This window comes from Melanotaenia boesemani, chromosome 5 (assembly GCF_017639745.1).
Source record: "Melanotaenia boesemani isolate fMelBoe1 chromosome 5, fMelBoe1.pri, whole genome shotgun sequence".
Classification (NCBI taxonomy): domain Eukaryota; kingdom Metazoa; phylum Chordata; class Actinopteri; order Atheriniformes; family Melanotaeniidae; genus Melanotaenia; species Melanotaenia boesemani.
This window is the reverse complement of record NC_055686.1, coordinates 17,282,587-17,302,857: the sequence shown is the minus strand read 5'-3', so window position 1 is coordinate 17,302,857 and position 20,271 is coordinate 17,282,587. Positions and strand designations below refer to the sequence as shown.

The 20,271-nt window shown below is 36.2% G+C and overlaps 2 protein-coding genes across 14 annotated transcripts in view; both read right to left on the bottom strand.

The window, feature by feature from the left end:
• Positions 1-281: 281 nt before the first annotated feature.
• On the bottom strand, positions 282-9,070 carry etnppl (ethanolamine-phosphate phospho-lyase). Its single transcript, XM_041986410.1, has 13 exons — positions 8,944-9,070; positions 8,588-8,706; positions 8,162-8,321; positions 7,048-7,122; positions 6,778-6,871; positions 5,528-5,644; positions 4,910-4,992; positions 4,520-4,745; positions 3,771-3,925; positions 2,404-2,493; positions 1,032-1,162; positions 835-905; positions 282-755 (listed from the first exon to the last, which is right to left on the bottom strand). The coding sequence occupies exons 1-13, from the start codon at positions 9,000-9,002 to the stop codon at positions 654-656; spliced, it is 1,482 nt and encodes a 493-aa protein (XP_041842344.1). The 5' UTR covers positions 9,003-9,070; the 3' UTR covers positions 282-653.
• A 1,019-nt stretch (positions 9,071-10,089) lies between these two features.
• Positions 10,090-20,271, bottom strand: part of LOC121640614 (collagen alpha-1(XXV) chain) — a 164,390-nt gene continuing 154,208 nt past the window's right edge. For 5 of the 13 annotated variants that reach the window (XM_041986389.1, XM_041986386.1, XM_041986393.1 and 2 more), the window contains 4 exons: positions 19,657-19,710; positions 16,498-16,584; positions 14,385-14,423; positions 10,090-13,025 (listed from right to left, as the gene is read on the bottom strand). In XM_041986389.1, coding sequence (XP_041842323.1) covers positions 12,999-13,025; positions 14,385-14,423; positions 16,498-16,584; positions 19,657-19,710 — 207 coding nt within the window. In that variant the 3' untranslated portion in view covers positions 10,090-12,998. Of the gene's footprint in view, positions 13,692-14,384; positions 14,424-16,075; positions 16,183-16,497; positions 16,585-19,656; positions 19,711-20,271 lie in introns of those variants that run through there. The other 8 variants (XM_041986390.1, XM_041986392.1, XM_041986388.1 and 5 more) reach the window with 8 other exon arrangements.

The following is a 20,271-nucleotide window of genomic DNA, read 5'->3' as shown; positions in this document are numbered from 1 at the left end:
CATGGGAACATTGGTAAATAATTGAAGTCTTGTCAAACAATGTCCATGTTTGGTTGAAGCAGGGGGAGTGCATACAGTGCAGGTATGTGCTCAGTTATATTTTAATATTTTCCTTGCTTCCAAGTCTAGAAGTGTTGTTCTTAGTGGTTAGAGATAAAAAAATAATTAGAGATAAAAAATAATAATAAAAAAAAAAAGTATTCTTTTTATTGTGCTGTAATGTGTTCACAATTTTGTGGTCCCATAATTTTCTCAGAACTAAATTCACTTTGAGACACCACTTTATCTTCAGGCAGGATTGGGTTTATTAAAGAGGAATTCAATGAAAAACAAGTGAATGCTGATAAAACAAAAGTTAAATTAATGCAACACAGTAACTTGCTAAATAAAGTCTAAAATAAAAAAATTACAGTGACATTAACATTAATGTTATTCTACTCCAAAAGAGACTTCATTGTAATTTAAAGAACATAACACCTGAGAATACACTGAATACTAATTGTATTGGTAATGCATTAGTAATAGTGTAAAAACATTTAAAAATACACCAAAGCATCCACCAATTTTGACACAGATAAAGTATTTGATTTCACAAATCAGCCATATTTTCTGTTAAAGATTAAGTTTAGTGTCAGATTTGTTCAAAGGCAGCTTTATGTCTTGAGGCATTTGGTTTGTTGAGGAACTCCTTGACTGCGTCCTTTGCTGTGTACTGAACTACTGTGATACTGGTGTCCATTTTCATCAGTCGACAGCTTGAGATAAGACAAGTAAATGATGCAAAAGTTGAAGTCAGTAACACTAAAGCAAAAGTAGTTAAAACTTAACCCTTACCTTTCTTTTTTTGCCTTGATCTTCTACATTTAGTGCATCATGCATGTTCAAACCCAAAGCTTCCTCCAGCTCTGGAAGCAAATGTAATAAAGCACATGACTTACAGCTCTTTAGATACAACTCTACAACACACCAAGTTCCTTTGGAGTAATGCATGAGCCATCTGTGAAAGTAGCTCAGAGACAGAGGCCACATACCTGTAAGGATGAGGTCGATTTTCTCCACCACCAGGTCAGCGTCCTCCATAGTGAAGCACAGTGGAGGCTTAAATTTCAATACATTACGATGAGGGCCGTCAGCACTAAGAAGGATGTGTTGCTCCTTTAGCCTGAGACAAAATATCCATTACTTTGTACTTTATAGTGATTTAAACATTTTAATTTAGTTGTTGGGTAAACCGCGTAGGATATTTTCAAAATAAAAGTAATGATTTGCTCTCCTTAAATGTTAAGATCTGACATAATGTGCAACAGCAGGGAGCCTAGTGCTATTAACCTGACACCTAGTGCTTTTTCCTACCACAACAAACTATCAATCAAAATATGAACCTTAAAAGAAATCCTATTATAGTTAGAACTAAACAAAAATAACAAAAAATATGATGTTATTATTGGTGAAGCAGCTTGATCAACAACCACTATGTGTCCATTATGTGAGATTTCTAAGTCTCCTGGAAAAAAACAGTCTAACAAGAAAACTACTCTGTGTCTAAAATCTGAATATAATTCTGATGTTGTCACAATTTAATATGGTCAATTAAAAATTCTACAATGAATAATTTGGCATTTTAAATCAACAACATGCACTCAGGACATTACACCATCCAGCTTTTTAAAAACCGTTTTTACCTCAGTAGAAAGTGGTCTCCTACTTATAGTTAAGAGTGAACTGGCATCAGACACTTTTCCCAAGTCACTAAAGATAGTCGCCATGAAGCCACTCCTAAAGAAAATGCCTCTATACTACTTTACTACTTCTGAGTGCTTTCTTTGCACTGTCTGTAATGCTTTTAATGTTGTATGTAAAGCACTTAGAATTTTCCTGTACATAAAATGTGCAATACAAATAAACTGCCTTGCCTTGGAAATACTTTTGTGAATAACTTTAATTCTTCGTTTTTTGTGTGATGATTGAGACTTCAGTCGTACACCACAGTGGCATTGTTGTGAAAGAATGCACTGAAATGTCAGTGGAAGATCTAATCATCTATATATGAACTATAAAGTTCAGAGAAGTAGGGAAGAGGTGAAGTCTGTTTCATGTCAAGCCAGAAAAGGCATAATGTGCAGTGCATTATTCTTAATGGTAAACCCTCTTTCAGTTTAATGGCTTTCCTCGAAGCCAGAAGAGGTGGCTTTAATGGGTGTTCAAATTTTCAAATATTTAACAGAAGTGTGTGCCATGTAGATTTTAGTATCTTACTTTCGGATAAAGATGCTGAGATTTTTGTGTGCTATGAGTTCAGGAACAGAGAAAACTGCAGAGAACGTTTCTGAAGCCCTTCTCATTGAAATGTTGCATGATATTTATAAATTCAAGTTTAATCTGAGTTGTTACACTTAAACTTACTTATAAATGACTTCTTGAGCCTCTGCTGTAGCCGGAGTGAGTTTCACCCTGTCTCGCACAAGCTCCACCCCAACAAAGAGACCGCAACCCCTGCAAAATGGGACACCAGTTGGTTTAGTAATCTATGCCATTTTTCCTTGTGAGGCATTAGTGGACTCAACGTAGGTGCATACATGATTATATAAAGATATTTTCAGAAATGTGATTAACTGTAGAAATTAATAAATAACTTACTAATATTGCATTTGGTTATGAATTGATTTATTTAGCTCTTTATTTTTAAATTACTTTATCATATATTATTTTTTCTTCTTATTCAGGTATTTCTATATGTATTTATTTCCATATTGATCTACGTATTTCAATATTTATTAGTTTATTGATGGTTTTATTAATTTGACTATTTCTATTTGCTGTATGGTAAAAATGACAAAACGTTTCCAGCCGCTAAAATAGCAAATAATGACAAAAAATAAACATATGTAGAATTAGATTAAATTAGAAAATAAATAGTTCTATAAATAATGTAAATTCTACAGATTCTAATAATTAGATAAGAAAGTATAAATACATACAGTAATTCTCATTTAAATGTTTTTTCATATACTTGAGATTATTTTTATTTAATAATTTGTTTATGATTATGGCATTTCTGGCCGTCCATATGCAAGCAGATTTGGGAAAATACTCCTGCTACTGTTTAAATCATTAAACCAAATAAATCACCAAAGTGCTACAAGTGGAGCCAATGATTAAATGAGATCCACTGCTGTTGACTGTCTGTCTTTATAGGACGTTGATGAGAACTAAACTGTATTTTAGCCAGCCTCAAACAAATCATAGAGAGGTGGTTGTTTTATAATTGTAATCCTATGAATAAAGGATGAATCCCACTACCTTGGAAGTAGACACTTTTAGTTGAGTGGATGTTTAGAACTAATGTCATCCCAATACAGAGGAAAAACTAATGATTGTTAAAGCTTTGCAAGAATCGCAAAATGATTAAATGTAACCCTGGCAACCAAATAAATGAACAAAAATACAATAAAAAGAAAAAGTATTTGAAATACTTTAGGATACCACAGGGTCATCTGATTTTCTGTTGTGATGTGGCAGAGTTGGGTGAGATGGTACAGGATGATCCAAAAGTTAAACTGTAGGCACATGCTTGAAGTAAATATGTCACCACACAATGTTTAAATGAGTACACTTCAGGTGCCTCAGTGCAACAACCGCCAAGCGAACATGTTGGATTATGAAGTCACTGATTCACATGTTGATCTGTGTTTGAAACAGATGGTATGAAAAACTGTGGATCAGCTTCACAAGGTGTGGATGTCTTGTTACAGTTTAATGTGCTGACTCACCTGATGTCTCCAACAAGCAGGTGCTTCTCTTTCTGCTTCTCCAGCTGACTGGTGAGATATCGGCCCACACGCAGTGCGTTACCCTGAAGATCCTCTTTCGCAATCACATCTAGGACAGCCAGACCAATGGCACATGACACTGGGTTACCTCCAAACTGAGAAATTCATATGCAACACACATAAGAAAGATTAGAGCATGATCAACATCAAACCTCATATTACACAGGAAAATGCTGTTTGAAAGAGAGGAAAATTAAAAACCTTTATCTGTTTTTCACATAAAGTCACAAAGAAAACACAGTCAATACAGTGATTTATTTTTCATTGCTTTTCCTTGCACTAGACAAGAAAAAATAATTCATAGAGCTCACTCAGCTGCTATATTTTTAGTGGGCAACAGGAAATAAATTCAAAGATACAAGGACAAAACTTTTTATTTCAAAGGAAAGTGTAATCTGAGACTTTCAATAGACAAACAGAGCAGGTTTTCTCAGTACTGTGGAAAACAGATGTGGTGATATGCTTGACAAATATGGCAAAGAACATAATGTCAAGGATAAGTTCAGGTCAATGCCATTTCTGCTTGGAAGGGAAGCAAAGACTGTAATGTGCTCCCTGTAATCTGACTTTGCAACTTTATGGTGATCTTATCAACCAAATAATAATCTATTATCTATTTTTGCTGAAAGATTTGACCTAAAACTGGTTATTGTTTTTTGTCAGTTCTTTGTCCTGTACAATCCTCTTACTGTATTGAAGTACTCCATTCCTGTAGACATGAAGGCCTCTGCCACTTCTCTGGTTGTGACCACACATGACATGGGGTGGCCGTTGCCAATTGGTTTTCCCATTGTAACGATGTCAGGCACAAAGTCCTCTCCCTGAAGCTGAAAGGCCCAGAAGTTCGAGCCGACACGCCCAAAGCCCACCTGGACTTCATCGGCAATGAAAAGGCCTCCTGCCTTACGGACATGCCTGTTGACATGCAGATACATTCATCAGTGCTGAATTAGACTCAGGGTGTCAGCCAAACACCCTTTAAATTTTTTTTTTTTTTATGTTGTATAAATATGTTGTATATTCTTTCAGGGCCACCTTAACTCACAGTGTGTGCATAAATGGATCCTTTGGGTACATACCTGGCCACTTGCTGGAAGTAACCCACAGGGGGGATGACCTGTCCACCGCAGCTCTGCAAGGACTCAGCAATAAAAGCAGCAATCTACACAAGAGAGAGAGAGAAAAAAAACATAAATTTACAGCTAGACTGAGATCCAGAAGTGTCCTGGTCTTTGAACTCATGTTACTCCCTCCTTCATGAGTACATTGTTTCAATTTTCAATTGATAGGGCAGAACAAGAATGAGGCAATAACAGGATGATGAGTCAGGCAAAGTTACTGTAGGTCATCAGGTGTAAAAGGAACAATCTTTACAGTGTAACTGACACATGTACGAGGCAGGATGTTAGCATATCTCAGCAATTAGCAGGTGAGAGGCAGGGTACATCACAAGGCCAACAGAGAGAGACAAACAGCTCACACTCACTCCTAGGGAGAATTACCATATACATATATAAATATCTATATATATATATATAGAGAGAGAGAGAGAGAGAGAGAAAAAATGCACTTGTCCAACTTGCCCAACTTTTCAATGCTCAAGTACTTAATGCACAACATAGGCAACTAACGTCAGAAAATTAATGCATTTGCTTCATTCTTCAGCACTGTGTTCACATTATGACAAAAAACTGTACCTTTCCTCCTTTCTTGTGGACTTTGTCTATTATTTCTTTGACTGCGTCTGCATATGCTGTGGCTGGATCAGGGTGGTCCGCTCGGTACTTCCCTCTGTACACATCTGGGCTGGGAGCCTGTAGGCAATCCAAAGTATAAAAGTTATTCTTGTTAGTTTGTAATCTTAAAATGAAAAAAGAAAAGCTTTTAAAAAAAACACAATAAAATCTAGATAATCTCTTAATTTTTGTTATATTGCCAATTTTATGTAGACTTTTATATTCCACAAACATACCAGATCCTAAAATTAGGTAAAGACAAACTGGTCTGGAGCTTTTGGGAGTTTATTTTTACAATTCCAAGGACACTAGCATTAAGCATAGAGAATAGATTATTGGACAAACTATTTGGACAACCTACTTCTTCAGTGAGAAAGATTGTTCAGTGTAAAATATTTAATAAAGCTGTCAATCTTCCAAGAAGAGAAAGTTCACACTTATGTCAGACCGTGCAAAGTTCTGAGAAACTAAAAAAAAAATAAAAAGCTGATGAAGGTTGAAGTATAGCTCATGTGTAAGAAGCCTCTTCGTTGACAAGTAGTTTGTAAAACAGGTTTTCTGTCTACATTTGTGTAGACTAGTATCTATAAAAGCCCTTTAACACAAAGATTGTCAGAGTCATTCAGTCAAAACAAGACATTTTGACTCTTTGGGGTATATAAAATGTGCCATTTCCAACTGTTGTTGTTGACCAAGCAATAAATAAATTCCTACATAAAGCTACAGCCAGACCACAGTTACCTGGTAGAATTATGATGTGCTTCCAATTTGTCCAAGAGCCACTAAGGACAGGCTCTGTGGCTGCATGTTGGTGCACATTTTTGTCATTTAAATCAAGTCATAAAAATCCTAATACCAAATACCAAAACATTTTTAAAGTGTGTTAAAATAGTACCTGCTTTGTATTCTCTAAAGTAAGAAGAAATTAATTTGACGTTTCCTCCACACACAACTTAGGATTGAACTGTTTAGGCAGTAATTACATGTTTCTTGCCTATCTTTCTTTTCTTCCATTTGTTTTTGTTTTGCTCTGATACATTTACATAAAGCAGTAGCTGCAGTCTATTCTTCTGTCTCATGTTGTTTCTGTGCTACCCTCACACGTGCATGCTGAACACTCAGCAGCCTGCCAAAACTCAGCAGAGCAACTTGAGTCATGGTGTTTTAATAGTGTGCAGACAGGCGGGTGAGGAGAGAAAAAAAACACTCACCACATGGACAAATTGCTTCTGCTCAGCATCTGACAGCTGGTGGAACTTATACGGACTGATGTCGATTAGCGATGAGACGTGGCCATGGTACGCACTGCAAACACAAAAAACACACAGGCAAGCAGATCACAGTGGTCACTTTTCTCAATGGGAACATCATGTGGGCTATTCCACACAGCTATTTGCATTATACAGTAGAACTTTTATAAAAATATGACTTAATAAAAAGATTATTATGTGCCAATATCACTCATTTTTAGTGGTTCTTACTTTTCCAGTGTGATGATATCTTTGTGGCCTGAGTAATGCCATGCTAATCGAAGAGCCAGGTCGTTGGCTTCAGAGCTGAGAGGGCAAGGGTTACAATTAGTTACTAAGTCACCACAAAACACACAGATGAAGCCATGGATATCACTTGGACGTCATACACAGTTTGTTGTTTCAGTCCCCACTGTAAGAGCTGGCAAGGCTGACATAATTTTATTTATGGTAAATAAATAAGAAGTTGACATGTAATTGTGCTTAAATAAACAGGTTTTTACTGTATTTCTCTCACTGTCATTAAAAGAATTCCAACCAGCCTATTCTAACAAGAAAAGATCTGCATATTTAAAAAAATAAGCAAGCATTTGAAAGACAGTGTTTTGATATTTTGGGCACTTGTGTGCACATTTTCTTCTCATGAGATGACTATACCTTCAATTTCAAAGTGCACTGCCAAAATGTGCACCATGATATAGACCCTAACAATATCTTTTTTTTTCTGGTTTATAACTTCTCTCAGGACTCATAAATACTGTCTGGAATTAAGTATTTATGGATCATTATCTACAACATAATTGCCCTTGTTCAGATCATTCCTGCAGACGTTGCAGTACTTTAGGAAGTGGTGTAAATAAGTAACCATGCTGTCGTGAAACAGTTTGATAAATAGGATAAATAGGACTTTGCTGAATGTGTATTATTATGTTTCATTTCACCTAAAGTAAAAAAAAGTGAGTTATAATCAATTGTAAAAATACAAACCATGAATACCATTAAAATGATTCATTGTAATTAAATAATTTATCCCTCAAAAACATAATTTTTTTAATCTTTGTGTTTCACAGAAATTTGCTGGAGACAGGGCATCAGTTAACCCAGGGGTATCCATCTCCAGTCCTCAAGGGCCACAATCCTGCAGGTTTTAGACATCTCCTTGATCAAAAACCTGCAGGACAGAGGCCCTCTACGATAGCTTTGGACTCTCCTGAGTTAAACCTCTCATTACCTTCACAGCAAACTCAACACCTGCACTAAATTATACTCAAGAAAAAACATGCAACCAAACTGGTTTCATGGTATGTTTTTATGTGCTCAGAATTTGAATATAATGTTAATGTACCCAGAGTTGACGAAGTAGCACACAGACAGTTTGTCTGGAAGTGTTGCCTGCAGCTTCTGAGCATACAGTACAAGGTTGTCATGCAAGAAACGTGTGTTGGTGTTGAGTAGTTCCATCTGCTGAGCTCCTGCCTTCACCACATCTGGGTGACAGTGGCCCACTGAGAAAAGGAAAAGAGGATTTAAGAAAAATAAATAAATAAAAAAAAAAGGGTTTTATAGTGAGTCTTCAAATCATTTGACTATTACTTGCAGTAATGACATATAAGGTTACAACAAACTCATAAGAAGCATTTATTTTCACATCCCTGTGTATCTGCAAGTTGGAGGTGGTAACATAAGTTTGATTTGTAAAAAAAATTCTCTGGTCTATAATTTTTCTGCTCATAAGTGCTCTGTAATGTTTTAGTCAACAGTGTAGGAGTACCATGAGCCACATTGTTGATGCAATCCAAGTAATGATGTCCTTCTTCATCATACATGTACTGGCCTTTGGCTTGCACAATCTTGATAGGGTCATGGCTGAAGAAAATCTTACAGGATGGCCTAAAGGAGCAAAAACTTTTACTGGCATGTGTAGAAAGTGTGTTCAAATGTTCATTTAAATTTTATATTTGTTATCATCATTATTATGATTATAAAAGCACAACAGTAAAATTCTACAGTAACAATAAGTGATGGTGTTGTGTAAAAATGACCAGCCGCACACAGGTATGGTGGGATGACTTTCATTACAGAATAAATTAAATTAAGATCATGACAGCAGAATGAAAGTCCTCTTACCCAATGTGCTTCTTCCGCAAGTCTAGCGTCTTCTTTTTTTCTAATTCTTTAACAGACATCTTGATGTCGTCCCGCTGGAAAACTCTTGACGCACATTTGCTCCAGCCGTAATAGCCCGGCTTTATACACGCTTGACAGTGCGCGCCAGACACGCAGCTCGTGCACGGTAACTCGCGCAGCACTCCACCGCAGCCATGCTGTATGGAAGACCGAGTGGGCCAAATGTTTTTTTTTCTTTTTTCTTCTTCTTCTTTTCTATAATTTGTAATACATTTTGATTAATGGCGTTAAATAAATAAAGTGCTTGTTGCCATTTTTTCAAGCTTTCGAATAGTTAAATTTCTTCATCTATCTATCTATCTATCTATCTATCTATCTATCTATCTGCTTCCTCCATCAGCTTTTGGTAATTTTCTAGCTTTTCCTGTTCCATATTCTTTGTTGCTATTGTTTGAAATTGCTGCACCTGTTACTAATGCTTTCTTCTGCAGCTTGTCAATAGATGCAATGTCTAGTCAGTTATCCATAATCAGTTTATCAGTATGGATCTGGTCTCATAGGTAAGTCTCACAGGATTTTTTTTCTATCATTCTCCAACATCTTTGGTGGTGTCTCCCATCTTGACCCAGGTACTTCAAAGCTACCTGGTTATGGTGCTCCATACATGCCACACCAGCCATTGTTTTACACTGTCTCAGAGACCTCTTTGCAAAGCTTTTGTATATATATATATATATATATATATATATACATACACACACACAATAGAATGAAACTGTTGCTGTAACGACAGTCTCCCCAAGTTGGGTATAAATTGTATAGTCCAACAGTCCAAGCACAGCAGCTGAAATGTAAAATGATTACCATTATCTTTATTTTAATTGAACATTAGTAATAACAGTATTAGTATTACAATATGATTAGCTATGAAGTGTTTGTTATGATCAATGCCAGAAAAATACTTACATGTTGAGAGGGAACTGCTTCACTTTCCAACTTTATGTTGGAATTTATTACATGCATGAAAAGCAAAAACGGATGCAAATGAACTAATTAAATGGAGTTAAAGCATGAGGTCAGAGTAGTTTTCAGGCTGAATAAATTAAGAGAAAACTGAGTGAAAACCACCAAGAAAGACAAACATGGTGTTTTTGAAAGACTGTTTATTTGGCTCCAACAGTACAGTCGTATGAAATGTCAACTTGAAATACAGAGTGTGGACATAAAGGTCATCAAAGAAATTTGTGTGAATGAAGTGGGCAGAAAAGAAGTTATACAAATGTAGACCAGAAATCACAATTATAAAATGAAATCTTAATTCCAGTAAGTCAGAAAGTGGATTTTGCATTTTGTTTTGTTTTTTATTTTCTTTTTAGTGCTAAAGTCTGCATTTTATTTTCAAGCTTATGTGGCAAAATAGTTTTTTTTTGTAAGGCTAACGTCATTTACATGAATGCAGAACAACACTGTGGATGTGACTTCATTAGCCTTCACCTAATTTCTAACTTGAATGTATTCTACTGTGTCCTCAGAGGAATTCTTGACCCAAAGCTCTACTGCAAACCATAATTTTGCAAATGGGTGGCATCAAATTCTGTCTTGCTAGAACTCTTCATACTAATATGGAAATTCAGATTTTGGCACTTTTGCTAAAAGCTAATTAAACTAAATTAAAAACTTCAACACAAACCTTAAAAAGATTAGTCAAATAAAAAAAATCTATTACAAAATTAGCTGCACATGCTAAAGATACAGCACCTTGTGAGAACAAATACTGTAACAAAGGCTTTAAACCAAAACACAAAAAACAAAAAGAAAAAAAAACACCTTTCACAAACTTAATAAAAATCAGTGGAAATAACACTTTAAAATATGAGTGAAGGGACAAATTGAATAAAAAATCATGAAAATTAAGATTTAATTAAAGGCCCATGTTTACATATACTTCTTTCTCTCCTGGTAAATAATTTTCTTTCCAGGTAGTGGTATACAGGGTAGCAAGACTGATCAAATGAAGCTATAGAAATCACCATCATGTGATCTTTAAGCTGCATTTGCATTAAGCTACACACATGATCCAAAGTATAAATTGCACTTTATATCAAATGAGCACACATGTCGACAGTACTTTAATAATCCACTATACATATATCAAACTACATTCAATGCAAAGAGACAGAGAGAGAAAAGAGAAAGTGTGAGAAAGGCTGTATGCATGTATGCTTGCATTGGCTGGGCCTGTCAACATCCAGGCCATCAGTACTTTGCTGTCATTGTCAGCTTTTTAAAACACAAAAATTAAATAAAAACAGATGCACACATGGCATGGTAAGGCCTATAAGCTGAAATAAATGCTCAGTGAGTACTCACTGATCTGCAAAATGTAAATAACCAACTTCCTTTCCACTGTACCGTTAATGATGCATTAGCACAACCCAGAGTTCTTCATTTCAACACAAAACCGACATCAGAGGCTGAAAGGAATGCTGTTCCAAACCAAAAAATGCCTTCATTTAAGAAATATAGAAAAATAAATAATGTATCACTTAAAAATACGGAGACAAATACACAAATATATATGCACAAAAAAAAACTTAAAATCATTAAAACATAAACCCAATAAAGAAACCTGTTGTGTAGTTTATGCCACTAGTAGAGCACATCAACTGAGACGTCACCTTCTATCAGATAGCACCATTAAAGTCTTTACAGATGTGCATCCATTTTCATCACGATGAGATGAACTGTACAATAAAACAATATGGAAGGAAATCCTCACAGATCCATCTGCGTTGCCTCTACCTTACAACAAAATGTTTTCATGTCTATTCTTACAGTAAATTATTCATGCATATTTATGTGAAAAAAAATGGCATTACCTTGCATAGCGACTACTATGTCAAAAGGCAATTTGAATACAGGAAACGTGAAACAATAAATCAACTGTGGTGAAACTTCATTCGTTTTTGCTCCATCTGGTAAGGAATGTGACATAACTGGCCACCAATTAGATTGTGGTGTGTTAACGGTGTCTGTGAAATTTAGCTTTTCTTGCAACATGTTTTCAATATACTTAAGACCATATATGATGTGTAAGAGAGAGAGGTGGAGGTTTGACTGTTATTCATAATCTGCCTGAATGTGACAAATCTGAAAGTGAGCGTTGAGTTAAATCTGATTCTGAAGCAGTGAAAAAACATAAAACCCCCAGAACAATTGTGCTTCCTTGAATGAATTTTCAATATTTAAAAAATCCTTTTTTTCTAAATTGTTCATGCAGCAAACTGATAACACTGCACAAATAATACTCCATACATGTTCTGAGTGGGAAAAGTAACATATTTGCATCACACAAGCTTTCTTTTCTCTTTTTTAAAAACCCATTAAAAGATGGATGTATGCTCAGCTGAAGCTGTGGGTCACATGGTATTTTAGCTCTGTGAAAAACAAATGATATGAAAAACACTGAGCAATGATATATGTTTTTTAGCCCTCATAACTTGCCTCCCAAAAAGATATTCCCTTTCTCAAACACAACCCCATTCAAATGGTTAACAACATGATATAAATTTGTACATTTCTGATAAAGGAATGAATAAAAGCTTGAGGCACAAAAGGCTATTATACACAAAATACAAATAATGTAAGAATCAGAGCTAAAAAGAAAGAAAAAAAAATTAATAAAGAAAAATCATGATTGCATTCTGCCAGCGGTCTTAGCAGACCTTGAAGCGTTGCCTGTCAGAAAAGAAGCTACAGATGATCTCGGTGAGACTCATAGCAACTCTCCTGCAGAATCCATTCCTCATGCTCAGAGGGGTTCTTGAGCATGCCTTTCCAAACTCAAAACTTTTTGAGCCTGATTTATTTTCCTGTCCATGCAGCGAGCCTGCCAACTCTCCGCTCCTGTCCGGAGAAATGTTGCCGCTGGAGGCACCACACTGACGATGCTGAGCCTCATGAGTGCAACAGTGAAAACTTGCTGAGACTGCACGCTCTGCAGGCATCACCTCAACAAAGCAACAATTACCAATGGCTTTACTCTCTTGGGATACTCAGGCTACCAGCCACGGTGTCACTCCCTTTGGAAGATGAAAGGGAAACAAAAAATTACCTTTTTAGAGCTCTGGGGATTTTTGTTAGTGTTGGTTTTCTGCAGAAGCCATGACGCAACCACATTTCAGTGACATGTATGTACAATACACTTAAATAGTACAATACTCATGCTTTTGCAGGGGTCAGGGGAGCAAGGTTCAGCTTGGCACTGTCTTTTCCTCTTGTTTTTTTTTTTTAGTCTTTGAGAAAATAGTGCCACATAAATGGGTGGTGAGCTTACTGAGACGAAACAACACACAACACCTAGCGTTTGGTGTTAGGGAGCCAGTCCAGATCCCCCCACGTCTTCACTTCATCCTCCTCCTCCTCTCACCCCCCTGCGAATCTGGTCAGGCTGCGATGCTCCAGTCTGAGTCATGCAAAGACTAAAGACACATGTTCTGCCGCCAGCCGAGGATCTGAACTCCACCACAATGTGGATGTGAGACAGCGGACACACACGTTTTTGTTTCCACACGGCGATGTGAGTAGAAGCAGCTTAGGGCATGATACTCGGGGGTGGTTATCTCTTTTTTTTAATCGTTGTACACTTAAACTTCTTTTCTTTTAGACTGGTTTTCCTTTAAAAAACTATAAATACCATAAAAGAAGCATTATTTACAAACTCCATGCGTTTCGGGTTAGAGCGATCACTGCAAGAAAAACACAGAAGAGAGAATGACCAGATTGGAGACTGAAAGATGGAGATGTTTTCACATTGTGTCATGATTTTGAGTTGCAGGTTTGAGGGTTTTTTTTCCACACAGCACTCAAACATTGTTACATCTAGTTTGGAAAAAAAAAAAAACACACATGCAAACATAGAGAAGCTGAAACCTGCGTTAAAATTATGATAAAGTGGAACAGAGTGAAGAAAATGAAAAGCAATTATGTCTGAAAGAAAATATAAGTCAAAACTCTTCCCCTTTCTAACTTTTTCACTACCAACTCTGCAACTTTTTCAGTGACTGTAATGAATTTTATTAAAAATTGTTGTAAGTAAACCTGCCTGAAGTATCTCTACTGCTTGATTTGGGTATTTATGACCACAAGTAAGTATTTGTTATCCCACTGCTGTTTCAAGTTTTGACCATTTTGCTATTGTTACCAGTAATTAACAGTTATAGCAACCGTGTGTTGAACAAAAACACTGATTCTTAATATTGTTGTCTGAAGAAAGTGAAAAAATGTCAAGACAAAATGTTGAATTGCTGTTTTACTTTGTGCAAAATAAAGAGCTAAACTGAGATCTTTTCATTTTGTTGACTCTGTAAATCTGACACATGAACTGTGTGTGTCATTATTCAAGTCTAATACTGCCTAAATAATGTCTGTGCCTATCCTACCTTCTGCCAGCAGCCAGGCATTGGTAGTCCATCTGGACCCTGTTTAGAGAAGAGAAACAGTAAGAAGTCTGACAGAAACGCAAGTTTTGTTCATAATATGTGTAATACACAGTGATTAAAATGTCATGAATAAAAGGCTAATAAGCAACCCTAAAGACATGACAGTTTAGATATTATTTAAAAAATACTTTCAGTTAAAAGCAGAAATCTCAAAGTGGGACACATTAACTTCACTACAAACTCTGGTGAAACTGGTGTTTTTGACAGACAGCTTAACTTATTCGTCTAAGTTATTATCTGTTTAGTTATCATTAAAAACAAGTAAATATGAATAGTTTGTGTATTTACTGCTGACTCACTGTACCTGCTTTCAAAGGGAATAATAGGATTTTAACATCAACACTCCTTTATAAATAAAAGTAATAATATATATTTATATATATATATATATATATATATATATATATATGAACAGAATGAATGACAGGCCAAAATCTAAACTTTTCCACATAGTGTTGAAATTTTAGTTGGTCAGAAAAAACAAACGAAAAAACATTTTGCAATATTAAACTCAAGTAACCACTAAATCATCATGGAGTTTCAAAATGTTATATCTGAATGGAAAGTCTGAATTACATCTCCATCCAACAGCATTTTACTCATTATATTTTGACTGTTTCAGTTCCGAATTATAATTTCTGTTATTCTGCAATAAAATCTTGAATAAACTTAAAATTTGAACTGTCATTCATGCACATTAGACAAAGCATAATATTACTCATGCACATCATGATGATTGTACTGTTAGATTTCATTATAGATGCCCCTCAGTTAAGCTTTAAACAGCACTTAGCTGGAACAATAAAACGGGATTTAGGGACACTATAACAAAATCAGGCTTGAAATAAAACTTAAACAGGATTAATGCAAATGTCATTTTTAATATTTAAGTGTTTTCTTACCTATTCATTTTAGTGGCTACACATACAATCTCTATGGTATCATAAAATGCTCAGTGTACTTTAACTACCCAAATTTTTCCCACAGACTGTCCGTGCATCACACAGAGCTGCCTCAGCAATAGAAAGCATTGTGAAAGGCATTATTAAACATCATATTGAAAACTGGAGGACTGCAGTGGTAACTGACTGAATCTTTTATTTCCTCTTCTTGTCCTGGTCTGGCCCAATTGGTACAAAAGCAGGAAGGGACAGGAAAGTTAACAGGTTGAAGGAGGGATCCATGCACCTGCAGCATGGCTAACTTATCAGTAAGGGGTCTGTGTTAGCATCACATTAAATGTTCCAAAGAGGAATCAGCAGGGAGGCTAAGGGAGTCATTTGTTTTATCTCCAGTTTTAATCAAAGGAAGGACAGGTTCCAGTTAGAGGGATAGATTTATGTATCATTTGTTCATTTTGTATTTATTTGAATTTATTCAATTAAATGAGAATGATGCATTATCTAATAGAGGCTGCTTGCTGTCAAGATGTTAGTGATGTATGCAACTGCTTGTTTTTATGTGTGTGTACATGCTTCATAACTGATAAATGAAAAGTATGATTGTAATTAAAATAAGGTGTGTTCACTCATGGTTATCAAGCTCTAAAGTCATGCATGGTGTTTTGGTAATGGGCTGAAAGTGATTGACATGCATGGATAAGAGGTTTAGGAAAAAGAGAAATACTGTACCAATTGGCATGGGGCATCCAGCCCGTCCAGACCTGGCTGCCCTGGTTCCCCCTTTTCACCCTTAAATCCCCGGAAACCCTGTTTGCAAAGATGACCTAGGAGTGTTACTGGGAGAGAGGTGGACCATCCTTAACCCTTGCATCTGTCTCTCATGACGGACACAAAGGGAGGGTAAAGGAGGAGCTGTCCTGTGAGCTTGCTGATTCCACAATCTGGTCCTACTACATGTTTTTAGCACTTAATTACAGATTTCTGAGTCTGTAGGGTTTAAATTAATAATTTGCATTCAGGTTATTTTGAGAGTTTTCTTCCTCTTAAGGGATGAAGTTGGGTCTCAGAGTACCCACAGGGAGCTCATCCTTGTTTGTGGGAGCTGCTCTACGCGACTGGTAGGCAACTTCCAGCTCACAGTTGAGACATACCAATGGGCAGGGTGCATCTAATCCGGGGGCACCCTGTTCTCCTTTCTCGCCCTTAGGCCCTTTTTTGCCCTTCTTTCCCTTCTCCCCCTGTGAATACAATGGTTTGATCAAGTTAAAGTCATTTTGTTTTAACAATTCTGACTACTAATGGGATTAAAGAGGGGAGGCTACAACCCACAAAGGGTAAAGAGGCATGGTCAGATAGGTTAGATAGGAGGGGGTATCAGGCAGCACGGGGTATTCTAAAAACATTCCTTAGGACAGGAAGGGTACAAAAGAAGGGAACAGGTAGGAAAGAGTGGAAAACACTTCATCACCTAAGTGGTGTCAAGGGCACAAAGGATGAGAAAGACTTGCAGGGAAAAACCCCTCCAGAGACAGAAAAAATCCAAGTTGTATCCCTTTAAAACATGTTTTAAAATCATTATTAAGATTTAGATAATTACATTGTTAGACATTTTCAGTTTTACATTTTCGATTTTCATGCATGCACTTTAAAAAAAGACATGTTAACATATAAGAAGGCTTTGTTTTGATACTTTTTCTTTTGTTTTTGAAATCTGCTCAATACAGCGTTGACAGAGGTTAACAGACATGCTTCATGACGGCAACATCATGGCAATACTGGATTTAATGATTCCCCCTAAAAACAGATATATCCTCATCCCTGTGCATGTGGGATATTTGCTAAGGCAGCACAAGATGACCTATGACAACGTTCGAAGACTGGTCAAGAAGGTAACTGCACTTGCTTTTACAACTTTAGCTCATGCTATTCCCTAAAGTTTATGCACAAATCCAGCAAGGAAGATCTTTGCCTTCACATTATCTGGCACTTGAGCTCTTCATTCTCCTATGCTTAGTCACTTCCGTTCCCCATGCTGTTAAACTCATCTAATTTTTAAGTTCTGTCATTACAACTCTGGACCCATGTAACCCACCTTCTCCCCTTCTTCCTGATACCATAAGTAATCAACAAAAAATAGAAGATGTTTACTCTGATGTGGAAATGCTCATATAAATTGTACCTGTAGGGGCAGTACAAAACAGAACCCAGTTATGAATTGTATTGAAGGGTCCATGTCCATGATGAATGTATGTCAACCTCTGTACTGAGCTGTAAATATACCTGAAAGAGGAGCTGCACTATGATCTGTTCTGTTTAGAAAACTACTGGCACAGAGGAGTTCATATACAAAATCTTTAAATGCCAAAGGATAGGATACAGTCTCTTAAAGACATACACTATCTAAGAAACACATTACACCTGTTAGTCAAGGTCAGAGACATACGGTAAGCACTGAATGACATAAACAAATGCAAACATAAATAAGAAAAAAACCAACAGGCTCAAGAACTGAGGGAAGTGAAATGTGTTACGTTAATGCGCATGCATGGAAAACACAGAAAATAAAACAAATGTGATTTTAAAGAGCCTGTTGTCAATGGACTGGTTTGGGCTCATATGTTGAAATCACTTTTAGATGCCTTAAAATGAGATTGGACTTGGACTTGAAAGAATGAGATGGCAAACCATTTGAAAGTGGGGGAAAAAAAACTGATTTGAAAGTGGGGTTGACATTTAATGAAACGGCTGGAATCCAACGACATAGCTATTAACCAGTGGGTTAATTGATTTATCTACAACCCCAGGCAAAAAACTAAATCATCACACTTCAAGGATGTTTATGTCCCTTTTTTGTCTGGTTTTATTTAATAATCTAACATTGCAGCTTTTAAAGAATACCTCCAATCCTTTTTCAGATTAATTAAAAATAAAAATTCATCATTCAACTGTGACAGAAAAATATGGAGTCATTGTAATATTAATTTTCATGTCTAAATCTGCAAATGAGTCTGCATTTTAAATAATTTATTTGAGCTTAATAAATTAGTGGGCTGTTGAACTTAGAAAATTGAGAGGAATCATAGTTCAACAATAGACCTGTTAGTTGAAACATTAGGTTATAAAACTCATTCAAGAAGGTTATACTACTTGGATTGAGGCAAAAGATGCTGATTGTTCCCAGTCAGGTGTGTCAAAGACTTAGGAAAAGTACAAATAAAATGAGAGTGTTTTAAAAGGACCAAGGAAGATGTCAAGGCATTAGAAGAGTAAACTTTAGACTATATATGCCTTGCAAACAGAAAATGTAGAAACAAACAAATGACGAATAAATAGGCAGAAACTGGAGTCGATGTTTATGACTGAACTGTAAGAAAGCAGCTGGAGGAACTAGTCGCCTAAAGGAAACAGTGATGGACTGTGGATTATTGGATGAAACTGATAATCAGTGATGAATCATAAATCTTGGTGCAGGTCCAGTGAAACATGAAAAGATGACTGCCTGAGGAAAACAAGCACATTTCCATAAGTGATGATAAGGAATTGATGCCAAGTAAAGGCCCATTGGAAATGGCAGTCATCAGCTCCACAGCAAATCCACAGGTGAATGTAACTGACTTGAAATCTTCACATAGTGATGCTGAGGTTATTTTTCAGGATGATAAGGCATCTTGTTACAAAGTGGAGAATTTAGCTTTTCTTAAGGAAAGACATGGCAAGTCATTGAAAAGGCCAACAAACAGTCCGGTCTCATTTCAGTTGAAAATCTATGCAAGAATGAAAACAAATAGTCCATCACAAGGTTTCATTCTGCAAAGCTGATATGTTTGCTATATGAGCCTGAATTAATGAATAATGTTGTTTTTAATTATTAAAGAACATACCCTAAAAAATTCATGCAGCTAAAAGGCAGATGAAGTACAACACAGTAATAACGGTGATTTATTTGGTTTATGATTCCATTATTTTTCCCTTAAAATTGAGGGTGGTTTGTTTCATAAAACCATCTGAATGCACTTTCCCCAACAGTGATGATTCCACAATTTTTGCCAGAGGCTGTATTAATAAAGGACAACTGATACAAAACACAGTTTCTAGAAAAGGAAATTCATAAGGGTGGCAATGACTAAAAATGGAAATTAAAGCTAGTCTTATTCAGCAATATCTTATTGTGGTCAGCACCAGATTTCCTCAAACTGGGGGAAGTTATAAAGAAACGGCATAATTATTAAATACCTCTAAACTGTCCATTGACATCAGTTCTCTATAACGTTAGAGGTGCTAACAAGTCATTACATCACATCTACATCTACCTTTTCTCCTCTTTCCCCAATGTCGCCTTTCTCTCCCCTTAAGCCTGGCAACCCCTGTAAAAGTACAACTCCACTTCATTACTCTGGTTTTGCTAAACAAAGACAGATCACGGTTTTCTCTTCTGTACAATGCTAAACAAAACACATCAGGATCAAACAGAAAAGAAACTGAACATGAAAAGAGGTTGAGTGAAAATGGATATAAACTGAGTGGAAGGATGTTACACAAAGGAAGAGCTGTCTTACAGAAAAGACTGTTGCTTTTATATCTGTTGTTTTTTGTTTTGTTTCTGTTCTAAATATGCTATGTTTGAATCTTAAAGTAAACACTAGGCCATCATTCTTTCTATTAATTAGCTAATTAGCTGATTAGCATCAGGTGTGGAGCTGCTTTTAATAAAGAAATCTCTGTCATCTGTGCCAAAAATACACGACATGAGACGAGTCTGAGTAATTTAAAGAGCTTTCAGGTGAGTTAGTCCAGGTAGGAGCATAGTATATACTTAATCTGTTGTTATAGTTTGATAATGTGGAACTTTTCTTACATAAAGTAAGATAATTCGGAGTAAGTCAGGGTTTTGTGTATCAAGTGGTGCAGCACAGCTGGCACTAATC

What these genes read in the sequence shown, in the direction of transcription:
- etnppl (XM_041986410.1), bottom strand. Translation starts at nt 9,002, where the DNA reads ATGTCTGTTAAAGAATTAGAAAAAAAGAAGACGCTAGACTTGCGGAAG. An exon ending in GATATCATCACACTGGAAAA is followed by an intron (nt 6,872 to 7,047) that starts GTAAGAACCACT and finishes TTGTGTTTGCAG; the next exon opens with TGCGTACCATGGCCACGTCT. An exon ending in TCCACAAGAAAGGAGGAAAG is followed by an intron (nt 4,993 to 5,527) that starts GTACAGTTTTTT and finishes TCTCTTGTGTAG; the next exon opens with ATTGCTGCTTTTATTGCTGA.